Source organism: Sarcophilus harrisii, chromosome 1 (assembly GCF_902635505.1).
Source record: "Sarcophilus harrisii chromosome 1, mSarHar1.11, whole genome shotgun sequence".
NCBI classification, from domain to species: Eukaryota; Metazoa; Chordata; class Mammalia; order Dasyuromorphia; family Dasyuridae; genus Sarcophilus; species Sarcophilus harrisii.
Window position 1 is genome coordinate 24,921,219 of NC_045426.1, and position 18,921 is coordinate 24,940,139.

Below are 18,921 nucleotides of genomic sequence, written 5' to 3' on the forward strand. Positions count from 1 at the left end.
TATAATTCCTGTCAATATTTTATTAAAAATTTTGGATCAATGTTCATTAAGAAAATTGACTTATAATTTTCTTTCCCTGATGCTGTTCTTGCTGACTTAGATATCAGTATTATATCTGTGTCATAAAAAGGAGTAGGGATCCTTCTTCACAAATTTTCCCAAATATATCATATAGAATTGGAATTATTTTTTCCTTAAAGGTTTGGTAAAATTCATTTGTAAATTCATTTAGGCCTGAATTTTTTTTTTATGAAATTCATTGATGGCTTACTCAATTTCTTTTTATAAAAAGGAGTCATTTAAATATTTTATTTCCTTTTCTTTTAATCTGAGAAAATCATATTTTTATAAATATTCATCCCATTGTACTTAGATGGTCAAATTTATTGGCATACAGTTGGGCAAATTAGCTCCTAAATATTGCATTAATTGCCCTTTGGGTGGTCTTTTGATTTTTAATACTGGCAATTTATTTTTCTTTTTTTTTTAATTAAAATAACCAAAGGATTATCTGTTTTATTGTGTTTTTCCTATAAAGCTAGATTTCAATTTTACCTATTAGTACAATAATTTTCTTAGTTTCAAATTTATTAATTTCTTCTTTGATTTCCAGAATTTTTAATTTGATATTTCATTGAGGATTTTTAATTTGTTCATTTTCTAGCTTTTAAATTATACACCCAATTCATTGATCTTCTCTTTCTCTATTTTGTCCATGTAAACATTTAGAGATTTAAAATATCCCCTAAGAAATTCTTTGACTGCATCCCACAAGTTTTGGTATGATGACATTATTTTTTAACTTTTTGATGAAATTTTTGTTTCTATGATTTGTTGTTTGACTCACTCATTTTTTTTTCAGATTAGATTTCTTAGATTCCAACTAGTTTTTAGTCAATCTTTTCATGACCCTTCATTATATGTAATTTTTAATCTCATCATGATCTGAAAAGGATGCATTTAATATTTTTGACTTTCTACATTTGATTGTGAGATTTTTATTGCCTAATACAAGGTCAATTTTTGAATACCAAAAATATTCTCCTCCATTAGTATATGTCACAATGTGGATCTTTAGGTCATTTGAGTGAAAAAGCACTATTATGTTTATCTAATTATTAGTTGGTCTAATATTTTTGAGTAAACTGAAATAATTTCCACTCATTTTTAATGTTCATTTAAATCTCTCTCTTCTTTTCTCTCTCTCAGCTTTTTGCAATCTTTGCATTTGCAACATGTGGTGGTTATTCTGGCGCATTGAGGCTGAGCGTGGATTGTGCCAACAAAACCGAGAGTGACCTCAGCATCGATATAGACTTTGCCTATCCTTTCAGGTAATTCCAGCTCTTATTCTTTTAAAAGTTTGCTCTCCTCTTTCCTTATGTTAAATGCAGATAAATTTAGAAGTTCAATGAATGCCTGGGGATTTCTTTGCATAATAATCTAAACCTAGGGAATATCAAAGCACAAAGAGTGAATTTAGTGCTTCATCTCAACCCCCACCCCTCATGTTTGAGGGACTCTACTTTTCCTAAGATCTAGATATGAAGTTAGAAGTAGCCTCTAAAGTCATATAGTCTGCCCTCCATTATTTTGCAGATAAGAATTAGCTAGTGTCATAAAGATATATAATTGCAGATCCAGAATTCAAATTCAGGTTCTCTGAGTCCCAATCTTCTGGTTTTTTTTTTCTATTATACCATAAAGAGGCAATATTTAGGGCCCATCAGAGATCATATCAGAAGCAGCCATATAAGAAATTGCTAATTTAAGATCAACAGTCTGTTGATGAGTATATATAATGAAGAATATTGCTATTACTCTGGTACCCACAGGATTGGAAAGCAAAGAAAGGCATGGGAAGTCACAATACTTCACAGATGTACTAGAACTATTTAGTTGGTGCTTTCAGTACCAAGGCACATGTAATTCTCAATTTTAGTTCTTTTCAAAAGACTCTTCAGATGACCAAAAGACTCTTTTCAAAAGATTCTTCCTGATTTTGATTTTCCTAATTTTCTCCTCAAAAAACAAGTCATCATAGAATCACAAATATAGAGTTGAAAGAGACTCAGAAGCCTTCTAGCCCAATCTCCTCATTTTAAGACAAAAAAAGTGAAACCCCAATAGTTTACATTTTGCTATCCAGTACACACAAATAATCAAGTGAAAGGAAAGATTTTAAATCAGTCTGTGCTCTTTACCATTGCTCTAACACTTCTTATTCTTATTAGAAAACATAAATAAAGCATTAATCACAATCTATAACCTTGATAGTAATCCTGTTAGAAACTGTTATTTATCCTTTTAGAAATTTATATCTTCCCAGCAGAAATTTTTGCTACTTCATTTCCTGGCCATAATAATTGGTGTCTCAAGTACTGACCATTTTTTAGACATAGCTAAGTACTCGCTTGTCCATTTTGGAACAATTTGGAACATCAAATTCCCAAGATTTTAAAATGCTGATGAATTTGTTCCATGAGTATCATTCTGAAAAACATCTAAGTTACTCTAAACTGTTCCCATTCCTTTTATTATAATTATAGCTGAATGTGCTTTTTTTTTTAACTTTTCAAAGTCTTGTGATTTTATTCTTGGCATGAGTCTCAAAGCTGAGTTACCACTGGTTATGTCATCCAATTCAAAACAGTCATTTCAAAAATGTTCATTACAGATGAATTTGGACAGTGAAATGCTGGTAATTTAAATCATTTAAAAGTTATTTTCTCCTAAGACATTAAAAGTTAATACCACTGACATTGGTTTTGATCTTAAAAAAAAAAAATAAGAATGTTTATTCATCAGCTTCTGACAACCTAGTTTATTGTGTACCAAAGAAGACAATAAAATCCACTGTCAAGTCATCTGAACAAAAACAATTAGTCTTTAAATGACATATGCAAGGAAGCTATGTAATACGTTATCAGACAAGTATGTCAGAATATAGAATGATGTCATTTTAAGCAGCCTCAAGGGAGTAAAAAGATGCATTTTCATTCTTTTATCAGCAATACCAATAGTGTACACCAAAGGTATCAAGTCACAGCCCCCAAACTGGCGAGTATCATTGAACAAGATTAAGATATAATTGGGAAAAGTTTACCAAAATAAATAAAAATACAGTATAATATAGATATCAATTTGTGCCTTTCTAAGTCATTATGCTATTTATGGCAATCTAGTTTTATTTGAGTTGGGCATCACTGATGTATAGTAAGTAACTTGACTTCTATGGCTAAAATACTAAGAGTAAAGTTGTGAAGGAAAGCTATTCTTGTAATAAAAGGAATTTTGATTCTATAATATTTCATTTTTATCAACTATAATTGATAAATTTTGAACTATAAAATTGCTAGCTTTTCAATCTGTAACTTTGTTTGGAAGATAAAATTAAAAGTTTTCAATATTTTCAGTGCTTATCTAATTGTTATGATTATTACAATTCTCAAGTATTCCATTCAAGCATTAGAAAAATCCAATTCCATGTTACTACCAGAAGTTTACTCATCAACTGACTAGTGTAGCATTAATAAGCATAATATAAAAAGATTGGGTGAACTGTGTTAGCAAAGCCATGTTTGAAAGTACCCCGTGGATATTCACAGCCAGTAGAAGAATTGTAAGAACTCTGCTTCATAGTAGCCCATTGGAATTATTCAATCAGGATTCATTGGCCTGAATGATGCCTGGGGTGGAATTCTCACCGATCCAAAACAGATCACATCTCCAAAGGCAGGCACAGAGGAGTTTAAATGAATTAATAAATTAACAGGAAGCATTCATTAAGGGCTTATTATGGCTCAAGAAGTGGTATTTATATCCCTACTTCTTGGGCCATAATAAGCCCTTAATGAATATTATATATACATATATATATCATTGTATATATATGCATTATATTATATATTATATACATTATGTGTGTATAGATATATATAAACATATACATTACAAACTGTGTATGTGTATGTGTGTGTATACACATACACAATTGAGTCTGGAATTTCTTCACAGAAAGCTGTGAATTTTATTAGCTTAAAATTATCCAAAAGAGAGTATGTCAGCCAATAGGATCAGATATTTAAAGCTAAAAAAAAGCCTAGAGACCATTGAATTCCCATTTTACAGGTTAAGAAACACAGGCACAGAAATGTTCAGTGACTTGTCCAGTATCACGCAAATAACTAAGGGTCTAAGGCAGGATCTGAAACCAACTTGTCCTGACTCTAGGTCCAGTGAAATATCATTTCCACCTGCCATGAGGTACAAAGAGAATACTGATCAATAGCTAGCATCAAGTGAAAATTTGTGTGTATAGATACATAATCCACAAATCGTAAATTTGGGGGATATGTTTTTCTAAATCTGAAATAAAATCTATACATGATGTAGTCAATAGAGAGCAAGGAGTCAGAAAGACTAACAAAATATTAAAGACTGACATCATGATAGATGCTGTTTATATAATTTTTTCTAGATGGCTAAGAATTTCAAGGGTATCAAGATCTCTCTAAGTTCTCCATTTGGTTGTCAGGGTTTATCCTATCTCTTTTAGATCAATTTGTATCATCTCCAGGGGTATTTTAATCACTCTCCCACTGAGACCAAGACTCATTCACTGCATTGAATCAACCCCACTCAGAGAATCCTAACTAATAATCATGTTGATTCAGCCTTGCAGGTGGGAGGGCAGAGGAGATGATGTCACAAACCACTTCTGAATATTTGAAAATCACTGATCTTTGCTGTTGTTTGTCCTTTGTGCTCAAAGTAGACCAAAATGACGCAATAATGTTGGGGTCAACATAAAATGTGACTGTTCGGACCAATATAAACTTAGAATGCTCTATCACAAGTTGGGAATAAATAGTTGGTATAAGAATGAAGAAGTTTAGAGTCCCACTGGTCTCCCACAAATCTCACCAAGTCTGAGTTTACTGCAGGACAATAACTTACATTATTCGTTGCCAACTGGAGGATGTTTGCAATCTTCAATTTCTTCCAAAATTAAATTAGTAATTACTGCTCTAAGTCAATAATAATAAGGTTTGTGACTCACAGGGAAGAGAAAGATACCTTTGGATATTATAATAGGTTTTACCAATAATGTTATTTCTCTCTGACCACCACCCACCATGTAATACCCTCAACTGTGGCAAGCCTATGTTTAATTGTCCCATATTCATTAGTGTGCTTTGAAACTCACTTTTTTTTCCTTTGCGGAGAAATTATTATTTTCCAACCTATATAATCTGATTTTTTAAGTAAAACAATGAGATCTTCTGGAAAGGAAAGAATAAAGAGGGAGAGAAAATAAATTCCTCCTAGGGCCCTCAGGAAGGACCTCAGAGATTGTTTCACCACAAAGAGTTTGAAGAGAACAACAGCACATGTCACTGTCAACATTTCTTTCCCAATTACTCCTTTTAGTGTGTTTTGGGAGAATTGATGAAGAGATATGAGCACTGAAAGTGGCTTTATTTAGCCCTGGCTCAATAGACAGCCCCTGTGATCATTGCCAATTTCATGAACTTGGTTTATGATTTTCTGACTTTCAGAATGGGCATAAGTGAATAAAAAATAAGAAAGGTACAATATTTTCTGCTCTTCATGGCTGCCAAGACTATCAGAAATAGTATTTCATTTCTAAGATCTCTAGCTTATGTGATCACTCAAAATGTCATAAAATATAGGTTTGAGGAGTGCCTTGCAGATGATCTTCCAGTAGCTTTCTTTATGAATCAAGTAAGATATGTATTAAAAGTTTCTGTAAGCATAAGACCCAATATAAATGTTACTGTTACTTTTAAAATCCCTTAAGAACTGATTTTCAAGATATAGAGCAAATAATTTCCTGTTTGTTTCTTGCTTCTTTCTCTGTAAAAGAAAAGTATTTGATAACATTATTCCTGTAATAGTTTTGAGTATCAAATCTATGATCCCTATTATCACATCTTCAGAAATTTTGCACTTGAGAGGGTCTATAATCACGGATGACCACCACAGCTCATGATGGTAGAGATAATGCCATCATTGTTTTGAGGATGGTGTAGTCCATGTTTTCAAAGTGCCTGTTCCTCACTAAAATTTTGTGATGAGTTATAGTGTATCAGAGTTAGAAGTTATCCCAGTGATTATCAATTATATCCTACACCTAAATTGGAATCCCTTTAATAGCTTCTTCAACAAATAATCATCTAATATCTATTAAAATTCCTTGAGTGAAGTGCGAACTCTTGGAGTAATCCATTCTAGTTTTAGAAATAGCTAACAATCCAAGTTTTTTTCCCTGAATCCTTAATTAGACTGCAAAGCAAAACCTCTTTATGAATTTTAGACATTTTCCTAACTTGGGGCTGAGATAATTGTGAATGTGTTAATAACTTTTTATTTGCTGTAGGTGCCATGAAAAAGCCAAGAAATGAACTGAGAGGATGTGAGGGACATTACATAACCCCTAAACTGAAGGAAAACTAATTTTTATAAAAAGAGGTGACTGATAAGTCTCTACAAGAGGAGAAAGCAAGAGTGAATAAGAACAGCCCGGTCAACACTACCTTCCACAGCGGCACCCCCTAGCAACAAATGCTTCCTTGACATAATCATTGCTCCTAATTCTGCTATGCCAGCTTGATTGCTTCATTCATATAAATTTTTCCTCTAACTAGGTTTTGTACTAATGAAAAATAATCATATACTGCATAATAACAAAACAAAGCTCTTGTTTCTGATAAATTCCCATTAAACATTCAGCATAATGCAGTCAAAACAGAACTTGCTCTTGGAAAAGAGAGAGCCTGGGTTCAAATCTTCACTCTGAATTTAGAACAATATTACCTTAAATAAGTTGTTTTCTCTGAGCCTTAGGAATTTTGGTTTTTGTTTTGTTTTGAATTTTATTCTGTCAGAATGAGAAGCTTGGATTAATTTATCTCTAAGGGTCTTTCCAGTTCTAAATCCCATGAATATGAGAACTGAAGCTTAGTCAGTATCAAGATAAGAGAATTCAGGGATGCTGACATAGAAGAGATCTTAATCATTTATATGATACCTACTATGTGCCAGGCACTGTGCAAAATATTTTTTACAAATATTTTCTTATTTGATGAAAAAAAGGAGTTTGACAGGAGTTATTTCACTTGCCCAGCTAGGAAGTCTCTGAAGTCGTATTCAAATCCAGGTTTCTTGACTTTCATTCCAGCCCTCTATTTCCTATGTCATCTAACTGACTCATTATACCCTTACTACGGATTGATTGTGAAAATTCATGATGACAAAAGGAGGATTGTAGGAAACAATAGTGAAACTCAGAAATAAGATAAACTGACAAGACTGAAATAATCCACAGCTGGAAACAGGAGATCCATAGGCAAGCAGAGAATTCTAGGAGAGTCTGGCAATGGGCAATAGACATGAATCTGTTCATACTGGCAAGAAAGTGACATTGAGTATTCTGAAAGAAATAGAAGTACCCATAACAGAGATTTAGATTGAAGAAAACAGAGCTAGACTGCAGAGAGGAATGGATAATAGTACCTCAGTTCTGGAGAAACCAAGATAATGGTAAAGAGACCAAGACAAGGCTTCAGATAATAGTGACAAAGTAAAAAACCCAGATCCTGAAATGAGGGTTTAATATCATAAAGCAATCGCGAGCATCAAGTCAGATCTTTCTGGCTGATTTGAGGTTCAAGTACCATAGGTGGTATCACAGATATTTGTACTTTCCCTGGGGAGCGAGGGCAAAATCAAAGTGAATCTTTAATAGAACAAGTGATAATCAAGTGGCCTAAACTGTGAAAATTAGAATAATTTAGAAGGTGAAAAGATTGATAGATCTTTACAGTGCCAAATGATATAGATCAGTGATTCCATCTTTTAAAATATAAAGATTCCTATTTAATATTTAGAAATGTTTCATGGATATCCTTACATGATAGTACATAGAATAATAGCTAACATTTTTACACCATTTTAATATTTACAAGCATATTATGTAGATAGATATAGATATGGATATATAAATCCCCACTGAATTGCCAATTTTGTTAGCTAGCTTCTATCGTCATTCCTATTTTAGAGATGAGGGAGAGGGAAAGAGAAAGGAGTAATCATTTATATAACACAAACTATGTGCCAGATACTGTGCTAAGAATTTTTTACAAATATTCTCTGATTTAATGAGGAAAATGAGTTTGAGAGGAGTTATTTCACTTACTCAGCTAGGAAGTCTCTATAGTAGTATTCAAATCCAGGTTTTCTTGACTCTAGCTCCAGCCCTGTATTCCCTATGCCATCTAGTGATTCATTATACTAAGGGTATCTATTGATTGTGAAAATTTGTGATGACAAAAATTTATGAATTGTGTAATGTTCCTGAATGATTTTATTCAATTTATCACAACAAATAGTATTTTTTTCTTACCAGATCTATTGATACTGTCTGCTATAAGTGAGACACTTCGTGTCATGTTGCAAACTTGTAGAGTTTTAGTTACCTGGGATTCTGAAGGGTTAGGTGACCTGTCCTTCATCTTCCATTTGTCAGAAGTAGGACTTGAACTTGATGCTTTATTCTTTTATTCATTATGTAAAAATGGGCATATTTGTGAAAGTGAGAACTTTGCTGTGATGATAGGAAGTCCAATAGATGGCTTTCCCTCCTCCAATATTTAGAAAAAATATTTATATAATAAGGTCATCATTGAATTTGAAATTCTGAGGGGATGCACGAGACTTGGAGAACACAGGAAAACTATGATGATCCCTAAGATGTTCAGACATGAGCAGTGAGGTGGACTACCTGTGTGACTTTCAACAAATCACTTGATGACTCTGGGACTCCAAGTCTTCATCCATAAAAATGAGGTAGCAGGGCTAAGATATCTAAGTTCTCTTTTGCTTCTAAGTCTAATATCCAAGAAAGGGAAATCCCTAACCTTAAATCAAAAAAGAGTCTGGGCTAGAGATCCTTTGTGAAGATGTTAAGGAAAAAAATATGCATCTCTCTCTCTCTCTCTCTCTCTCTCTCTCTCTCTCTCTCTCTCTCTCTCTATTTGTCTCTGTCTCTGTTTCTCTCTGATAGCAATGACTCAGGAAAAATGATATGGAGAAAAAAGCTCTGACTAAAATCAAAAGAACTTCATTCAAATTCTACCTTTTACACTCATTTCAAGCAAATTACTCAATGTACCTATGCCTGTTTCCTTATTTGTAAAAGGAAGGGGTTTAGATAGAGAAAATTTGAAGTTCCTTCCATTTTTACATATATGAATGACTTAGAGTCAGTGAATATTTTAGTAGGGCGAACTTTTCCATGAATCTCTTCCCCACTTCACCCCAATAATTTGTAATGATATTATGTGTGTGCAATCTTTTCGTCTACAAGTTAGCTCAATCTATTTCTTAAATGTAAATTCATAAAATGCTTATGAGTATTCCTTATGACAAAGCTTACAGAGTGATTACAATCTCTTTCTGTCTCTTTATACACATATGCATACACACACACATTCACACACACACACACACAGTGAATGAAGGAAAATAAAAACACAACGAAGCCAAATAACTCATGCTAGGCCATGCAACAAACTCCCAGTCAGATTGGGACTTGAAGCAAAGGCTTTGGAATCCTGAACCTTTGCTTATCCCACTGAGCCACATGGTGTCTAATTAGAGTAGAATTGAGATAATTTCCACTAATGACTAGGAGACCCATTATAAATGATTGAAATTAGTGGATTAGTGAATAACAAAACAATGTGATAGTAATATCAGGAATATGGCACCAAATTAACTTCACAGCACTGATATCTTAGAAATCTTCACAAATGTCAAAAATAAATAGTGCTTGCATGTGGTAATAAATGTTCAGTTTTGGGAATCACAGAATTTGAGGGCCTTAGAGGCCATTTAGCCCAATTCATAACCCCAAAATAATCTCTATTAAAATGTACCAGACAAGTGATTATCCAGATTTTAGCTAGAAAAAGAGTGGAAGCCTACTTTCTCTAAGGAAGAGGAGCTCACCATCTCTCTAGGTAGCTGCTCATTTCATTTTGGAGTTACTCTAATTATTAGAAAGCATTTCCTAACTGAGTCTAAATTTTCCTCTTTGTAATTCCAACCCATTACTCATTATTCTTCTATCTATTGTCAAACAAGTCTAATCCCTCTTTCATATGGTATCCCTTTAAATATTTGAAAACAGCTATTAGGTCTCCAGTATATCTTTTCCAGGATAAAAAAAAAAAAAATCCCTATTTCCCCAAAGTAATGCTCATGTGATACAGACTTTCCATCTTCACGTGATTCCCCTCTGAATGGTTTCTGTCTTATCAATGAACTTCTTAAGTTATGTTATTCAAAAGTAACCATAACACTCCAGAGGTGCCCTAATTAGAGCTTTCATATTTCTAGAGGAACTATCAAATCCTTTTCCCTAGAAGATGTGGTGTTCTCTTCTTTAAATTATAATGGTTCTCTCTGGGAGCAGGTTTCTTGGGGAGGTTTTCTGGAGGCAACCTTAGTTTTGGTTCAGAGTAATAATCACTTCAAATACAGCCAGCTGATAAAATCCAAACATTTATTTCTTATCTCTTTCCAAGCCCAGTTAGCTTTCTTAGAGGCCTCTCTCTCTCCTTGGTTCTAAGAGCTCTTGCAGCTTTTTCCTTTGCTTCTGCCTCTGCTTTCTTCAGCCTCCAGCCAGCACCAAGGCAAAAGTTGGAATGAATCTGCCTTGCCTCCGAGAGAGGGCTTGTGGGCTTCCTCCCAGAGTGCTCTGTGTCTGTCCCAGAGTGCCCTTTGGCCCTGAGAGCTTCTTGCTTATAGGAGCTCTCTAAAGGTGTAAACATAAGTATTGTTTCTATCAGTTCCACTTAGTACCTTGTTTCAAGTTCTGGCCCATAACATCTCCTTGTAAGATCAGATTAATCATACTGAACCATGCTAAATTATATAATTATTGCTTCTATCAACTCTGATGAGCTAAAAGCTTGTAAGGATTCTAACAAGAAGATATGCTTAACTTAAGGCAGCCCAAAATCATATTAGCTTTTTGTAACTATCTTATAACCCTGATGTTTCATAATGAGTTTGAGATCTACTAAAGTCCTAGGTCTATTTTAGACAGATTACTGTTTAACTCTGTCTCCCCTTTTTATACCTAGTAAAATTGTTAAATAGCACAGTCAAAAGCAGATTCCTGGAGAATTCTGTTGGAAATTTCTCATCATGCTGACTTTTAAGTTAATAAAAACTCATCTTTGAGTTTAACCATTGGACCAGTTTGGATTCCATCTAGTTTATAATCTATTTTGCACCTTTCTGTCTTATCCACAAGATGACAGATGTTATCCAATGCTTTGTTAAACTCTAGACAAACAATAGGTAAACATTTTCCTCATTTACCAATTTAGCCTTCCTGTCAAAAAAGAACATAAGGTGAGTGTAGCACAGCTGGCTCATGGTTAAGTCATACTGTCTCTCTATAATGAAGAATTTCCTTTCCAGATATTCAATCTGTTTAATGACCAATTCCAAAATTTCCCCAAGAATCAAACTTATGCTCACTGGAGTTTACCTTTTATCATTTTTTTTTAAAAAAAAAAACTGCTCTCTCCAATATGCTGGTACTTATTCCATTTTCCCAGTCTTTCAATTATCTCTGACAATGGTTTCACAATGACATCTCCCAGTTATTTTTTCTTTCATATTAGAGATGTGAATCTCAGCCACTAGAATTGGTCTAAGGTAATGAGGTGCTCCCTTCCTAGCTTTTTAATTATCTCAGGTAAAACAATTTCCTGTAAACCATTTTTGTTCTGTCATTTCCAGTGCAAAGGTTATTCTCCTTAGCAAAGAAACAGAAGGGAACTCTTTAGTTAGTTATTACCATTTCCTCTGCCCCAATCAGGGGTCATTTCCTCTCTCTTAGCCTCCTTTCCTCCCAAGTAACTGTCAAAATTCTGTTGATGTTGTTGCTCTCAGTTTGCATTGCTGGAGTCATCCTTCTGAGACTTAGAACTTCTAGCATTATTTTAGAAGATTGCCTATCTATGTTGAACTTCCATTGCCCACCCACTTCCATTTTCTGAATATTTCTTTTTTTTTTTCAATCTGAGTTAGTTGAATTGAATCATCTACTGAGTTGCTGGTGTGTCTCCCATTCTTTACCCGCAATAGCACTCTCACTTGGATCAGAAAGCATTCTCTCTCCCCCTGTGTGGTAGCCTACTCAGTTTTGCAACTTTCCCCTCAGGCTGAGCTTAATTAGTGAGTGAGTAAAAATAAAGTCTTTTAAAGGGCACAACTTCCACCAGATCATATTTCATATCCATCCATGTCAGGCCCCTGGAGACGTCTTGCCATCTGCTCAGTAGCCACATGGGTATCATCCCCTGCTTTCTTTTTCTTGTACTAGGAATAGTAATCCACTCAGTACTGCCACTGATGTGAAATGTCTAGAAAATCTATTGCCCCATCAACCCATCCAGTGATTCCCAAGCCAGGACATGCTTTTCTATCCAACACTCTTTTATATGTGCTATCCCCTCCATTTGCATCTAAGCCTTTTGAAAGTAAAGACTATCACTCCGGGGTTCTTGGTAAAGAAGAGATGATTCAAAGCATTTGCTTTTTTTATTCATTTAATCAGTAGTTATTAAATGCTTTCTATTTAAAAGAAACTAAACTGGGTGATCAAGGGAAATACATAGCCAAAAAAAAAAAATGGACTCATTGGTCAGTCCCAGTTCTCCCTCAAAGAAAAACTAGAATTAGAGTAAAAAAAATGACTTGAGTTTCCTTCATCCATTGGAGCAAAATTAAGCAACTTCTACCTCAAAACAACTGAGCTCAGTCCCTTGTAAATATGACTAATTTGTAAAATATGAAGTTACCGAAAGCTGTTTCCTTCCTACACACCACCCTCCATGGCTCCCCATTCCAGACCTGCTCCTCCCTAGCCTGATATCTTGTTGGCTTACCCAGCAGTGGTATCCTGATTTCACAAGGAATACACCCATAGAGGCTAAGGTCTACTCCTGCAAAAGCCAGTGTGCCATGTCTCTTTGTGTCCCGGTTATGAGACTTTGAATCCCTCCCTGGGCATTTTGTAATATTCTAGAATTGTTAATTTTGTCTCTGGTAGTTGCCATAAGCTAATAACCAGAAATGCATTCTCAATGACCTCTGACATCAATAAATTGCTTACAAAAATTGGGAAGTAGCTGGTTCCTATAGCCATGTTTCAATTCACTGCAAAGATTCAATATGCTATTTAAGAAGCAATCTTTGTGAGTTTTCCACACCCCTTCTTCCCACCAGGCAATGAAAACAAAAGCTTACATCAGCATAAAAATATTTTATTTTTACATTTAGCGTTAGCTCTCTCCTTAATAAAGTCTTCAGCCAGGAAATCGAGGAGCTCCTCAGCACGAAGCATGTGCTCTGAGGAATGATGGAGGGTTATAGCCCCCTTCTGCAGATAGATTAAAAAACAACCACAACAAGGCCCCAGTGCATAAATATTCTGTTTGGAACAAAGCGTGCTGCGGAGGAAATAAATGTAAGGACCTTATGTTGGGCAAGACTAAATGAAAATGGGATGTGAATTGCTTTCTAGCTCTAGTTCATCACTAGTGCCCAGATGACTGTGTTCTATAATTTTAAAAATCACTTCAATTTTCAACACAGTGCCTGTAGCCAAATCATCGGTGGGTTCTCACGCACTTTCCATAATGCTTTCTGGAAGGGAAATAGAAGGCAGAATCAAGTAAATAAACAAGCAAAAATAAAAAAGTCCATTCAGCCTTTCTCTAAGAGTATTATATCCATGGGCAGAAGTCTTTACTGACATGAGGACTTTTGATTTCCTATCTAGATGGGCATCCCTCAGCAATCAATGAGCATTGGGGTTAGCAACTCATGCTTGAAAATTTTCTTAGCTAAGTGATCTGCTTGGACAGCTCCACTTGAATGTCCCAGGGTGCCTCAAACCTAACATGAATCAGCTAAGTGGCATTGTGAATAGATTATTAGACTTAGAATAAGGAAGACCTGAGTTTAAATCCTTCCATATGTGATGACTTGTTTTGTGACCCTGACAAATCACTGAACCAATCTTTACCTGTTTCCCCATCTATAAAACAGGAATAATAGCAATACTTCCCTCACAAGACTGCAGTGGAATTCAAATTAGATAATGTATATAAACCATTATGCAGATTTTAATGGCATATGAATGTTAGCCATTATTACTGCTATATATATATCCAGAATAAAGTTCATTGTATATGCATGCCTGCAAATTTAACCCCCTCATTTTACCGATTAGGCACAGAGGGATTCAATGATTTGACTGGAGTCACTTAGGTAGTAAGTCTCTGAGGCAGGATCTGAAATCAAGATGTCCTGACTCCACTTACCATGATGCACAAAAGGAATTCTGATTATCTAACATCAAGGTATGTGTATGGGGAAGCTAGGTGGAACAGTGGATAAAGCACAAGCCCTGAAGTCAGAAGGATCTGAGTTCAAATCTAGCTTCAGAGACTTACCACTTCCTAGCTGTGTGACTCTGGGCAAGTCACTTAACCCCAATTGCCTTAGGAGAAAAAAAGATATGTGTACAAATATACATTTCACATATAAGTTTGAGAGGAATATAAGTTCATCCTAAAACTGAAATAAATTCTATACATATGAATAGACACATAAATCAACAACTAGACTGTATGTAAAGACATGTAGAGAGAGTGGGACAAGTAAGGGAGGAAGGGGGAAGAGAGAGGAAAGAGATGCAGGGGGGGAGGAAGAGTTAGGGAGAGAAAGGAGAGAAGGAAGAAGAAAGATAAATAGGAGGAGAGAAGGAGAGAGGGGAGGAAAAAGTGAAGAAGGGAAGGAAGAAGGGAGAGAAGGAGGGAGAAAGGAGAAAGGAGAAAGGGAAGGAATAAGGAAAAAAGGAGGTAGGGAGGGAGCAAAAAAGGGAGGAAGAGAAGGAAGAAAGAGGGAAGGTAGGGAGGAAGGAAGAAGAGGGGGAGAGAGAGGGAACAGTTCCCTATTTCTAACTCACTCTTATCTGATGGAAATTTAGAACACAAATCAGTTGTCCTAAAACACAAATAACACTGCCTGTTTTTTTTTAAACCTCTTCAGAAAACTTGAATGACTTTCAACTTTTGACAAATTAAGGTGGTAAGTCCTTACTCTAATATTAATATAAAAAATTAAACAACAATCTAAAGTCTGGTTCTCCCTTCCTTTCCATATCACTATGCCGTATAACCCCTCCATTCCAGTCAGACAAGCCTACTGCTATTTCCTGTACAAACCATTCAATTTCTAAACCCTGTGCCTTTACAGAGACTCCCCCCATGTCTGCAATGTGCTTGCTCCTCATCTTTACATATTAGAAAGATGGGTTCCTTTCAAGGGACAATCTACTTCCGTCTGTTCTGTGATCCACCTCTTGTCCAGGTGTTTCTCACTATATGTTATCTGAACATCTTGAAATTACATTGAATTATTTAATACATGCATATGTACATTATATATGTGTGTGTGTGTGTGTGTGTGTATGTATAGCTTGTATTTATTTACCGAAATACATCTGACTTTGTTAAGTTCTTTGAGGACAAGGGCTGCTCTCAGAAGACAATTTTGGTCAGCTGCAGATTGTTTAGGTTTTCTCTGAGAGCCTTCCCAATTCTGAGACTGTAGTTCTGGGAAAAAAAAAAAAGAAAGAAATCGTGACTCTTGAGAGGATTTCAACTGGTTTTGGTGAAAAGATAAAAAGCTCAATGAGCTTCTCAACAACAATAATAATTGCATATGAACTTGTGATTTTATCAGTATAAAGAATTCTCAATAAGGAAATTTCCTGCGCCAATGCAGCTGGGAAACCTACTGGTCATTTATCTTCTAGAAAGCTATCTGGGGAACTGAGACCTTGAGTAAAGTTCATTACAGAGGAAAATTTGTCAGAGATAGGATTTGTACCCAAGACTTCTCAGATAAAAGGTTAGCCTATTCATCCATAAACCAAGCTATCTCTGGATTGATAATACTGCATATATTAAGGTTTATAAAGCACTTTACTTCTATTTTAATTCCTTTTAATCTTATGATTTTTGGTTATTATTATCTCCATTTTACAGATAAGGAAATTGAGACTCAAAGAGGTTAGGAAGTTCATTCACAGTCACAGTAAGTGACAGTATCCAGGCTTCCTAACATCATGCAAAGCATTCTTACCATACACATTACTTTCTCAGGTAGCAGATCTGGGCCTCAGATCTAGGACTTCAGACCCTGAAATCCATTCTTGTTTCCTTATAGAAAGGAATAGGAAAAGGACAGTAATTCGAACTTTATTCTTACATAGACAGTCCTGCTGGTTGGTAACATAGTTAGGGTCTATCTCCAGAACATTCCCAGTATGCATCTTCTCCTCTTGTCCCACACAGGCCATACCCTAAATCAGTTCTTTTTTAGTTCTTCCTTGAACCGTTGCAATAACTTCCTGACTGGTAGCCCTACATCTAGACTCTCCTCTTCCAAGTCATCCTTCATTAGGCTGACAATGGAATATTCCTAAATTACAGATCAGATCATCTTGCTCTTGAGCTCTAAAATCCTCAGCATCTCCCTAGAAAAAAAATACAAACTTCTCCATTTGGCACTTGTCTCCAATCAATTATTTCAGTCTGGTTACTTGTAATTTTCAATCAATCAGTTAACAAAGATTTATTAAATACTTATTAAGTGTCAGGAACTATGCCAGGAACTGAATATATAAGGATAAAAAAATGAAACAATCCTTCCATTCAAGAAGTTTATATATACTTATGGAAGAGGCCACATATTCTTAGTGCTGGCCATGGAATCAGAAAGATTTGAGCTGAAATCTTGCCTCAGACACTTCCAAGATGTGTGCCCCTGGAAAAATCACTACATCTCTGCCTCAGTTTGCTCATCCATAAAATATAAGTAATAGTAGTATCCACTTTACAGACTTGTGAGACTCAAATGAAATATTTATAAAGCATATTCTAAACCTAAATGCTCTTACTATTATTATTACATTCAGAAAAAATGTTAAAAGTTAAATACAAAATAGTTGTACTTGCTAAACAAACTTGTTTATATTTTATTCTGTAGGAAAAGGGGGGGGAGCTACCAAAGTTGACCGAGGAGGAAAGGGAATGACATGGTCAAATATGCATTTACAGAAAATCATTTTGGCATCTGTGTAGGGGTCAAAATAGCAAACTTGCTGCTCTCCAATATTTTACTCTCTCCTGCTTCCTTGCCCCTCCATAGGTCATCCCCCATTCTTGAATGTTCTTTCTCATCACCTCTGCCTTTGAAGACCCCAATCTCACCTTTTACAGGGGGTCTTTCCTTCTTTTACTAGCTGTTAACAATCTCCCCCCAATAATCTTGATTGACTTCGATTGAGTGGAATCAAAAAACTTCATTTTCCTAAGTTCAAATCTGGCCTCAGACACTTACCAGCTGTGTGACCCTGGGTAAGTCACTTAGCTTTGGTTACCTCAGTTTCCTCACCTGCAAAATGAGCTGAAGAAGGAAATGGCAAGCCACTCAAATATCTTTGCCAAGAAAAACCCAAATGGTGTCACAAATTAGATATAACTGAAAAATAACTGAAAAACATTCCTTCCTATCCCACTCATTAGAATATAAGTTCTTTGGGCTCAGTGACTATTTCATTTCTGTATCCTCAATATCTAGCTATGGCAATGAATGTTAACTCTTATTGTCATCAGTGTTGACTGATTCATTTCTGTATCCTCAATGTCTAGCTATGGTAATGAATGTTAGCCCTTATTGTCATCAGTGGGAAGTGATCACCATCTGAACACTTAGTTGAGCCCATTTAATGACATTTGTTTTTCTCCCAGGTTGTTTTGTTTGCATTCCCCTAGGTTGCTTTTACTTTTTTCTGTCTTTCTCCATGGAGGTACAACTACTTGGAGCTTCCAGGTCATTACTTCTGCTTATTAAGAAATCCCCTTAGTTTTTTTCCCCCAGCATACACTGGAACCGGATAGTCCACCTCAGCTTCTTCCTGATTCAGGGGAGCTGCATAAATTTGGGCAACAGAATTGCTGAAGCTTCAATGGGTAATGGGAAAGGCCTGAGGCAGCTGATGAAAGATAACTGCTTATTTTCCTATTGGCATTTCCCCATGCCTAGACAGTACAAACAGAAAGCATTAATTTTCATCAGGCGCATTGCTGCAAACTGTACTTTCATTTCCTTCTCAAATGTTCCACAGAAATCTTCATCTCTCAAGCAGCTCCTGCATTTGTTCCAGCTTAGGCAGTGGCCAATTGCCCACAATGTCGCTAATGTAATGTACAAAGAACAAGTATAATCACCCCCCACCCAGACCACCACAAATAATAATAGGGTCATAATTTAGGGATGAATGGGAACTGTCCATTCATCTGATCTAATTACCCTCATTTCACACATGAGAAAACTCAAGCCCAAAGATGAATTGGAGGTTTCTACCACTTGTGTAACCCCAAACAAGTCATTTCAACCTGTCTGTGGTTCAAATTCTACATGAATAAAACCAGTCAGTCAATCAACAAACATCTATTAAGCACTGGGAGGCAATCTTTGTAATAGTGTTACAAAATAAGACTATAAGCAACATGAGAGAAAGAACTTGTTTATCTTTATATATATGTAACATAAATATATACACATAATATAAATATATTTTTATATTTTCCACAGGACTAATTAGAGTGTTCAGCTCATAGTGAGCTTTTAATACCAATTTGTTGAATTTTAAATGAATGAACAAAATCTTTCTTAGTTCATGGTCCCCAACGATGTTATGTTAGGTAGTCATAGAGCTCAGTGAATAGAAACTGGATG

General features: G+C 35.4%; 1 protein-coding gene across 2 annotated transcripts in view; it reads left to right on the top strand.

Annotated features, from left to right (window-relative positions):
• The window catches only part of SYNPR (synaptoporin), a 365,913-nt gene that overhangs the window by 238,288 nt on the left and 108,704 nt on the right, over positions 1-18,921 (top strand). For both annotated transcript variants that reach the window (XM_031953517.1, XM_023498088.2), the window contains one exon: positions 1,210-1,334. In XM_031953517.1, coding sequence (XP_031809377.1) covers positions 1,210-1,334 — 125 coding nt within the window. The remainder of the gene's footprint in view (positions 1-1,209; positions 1,335-18,921) is intronic.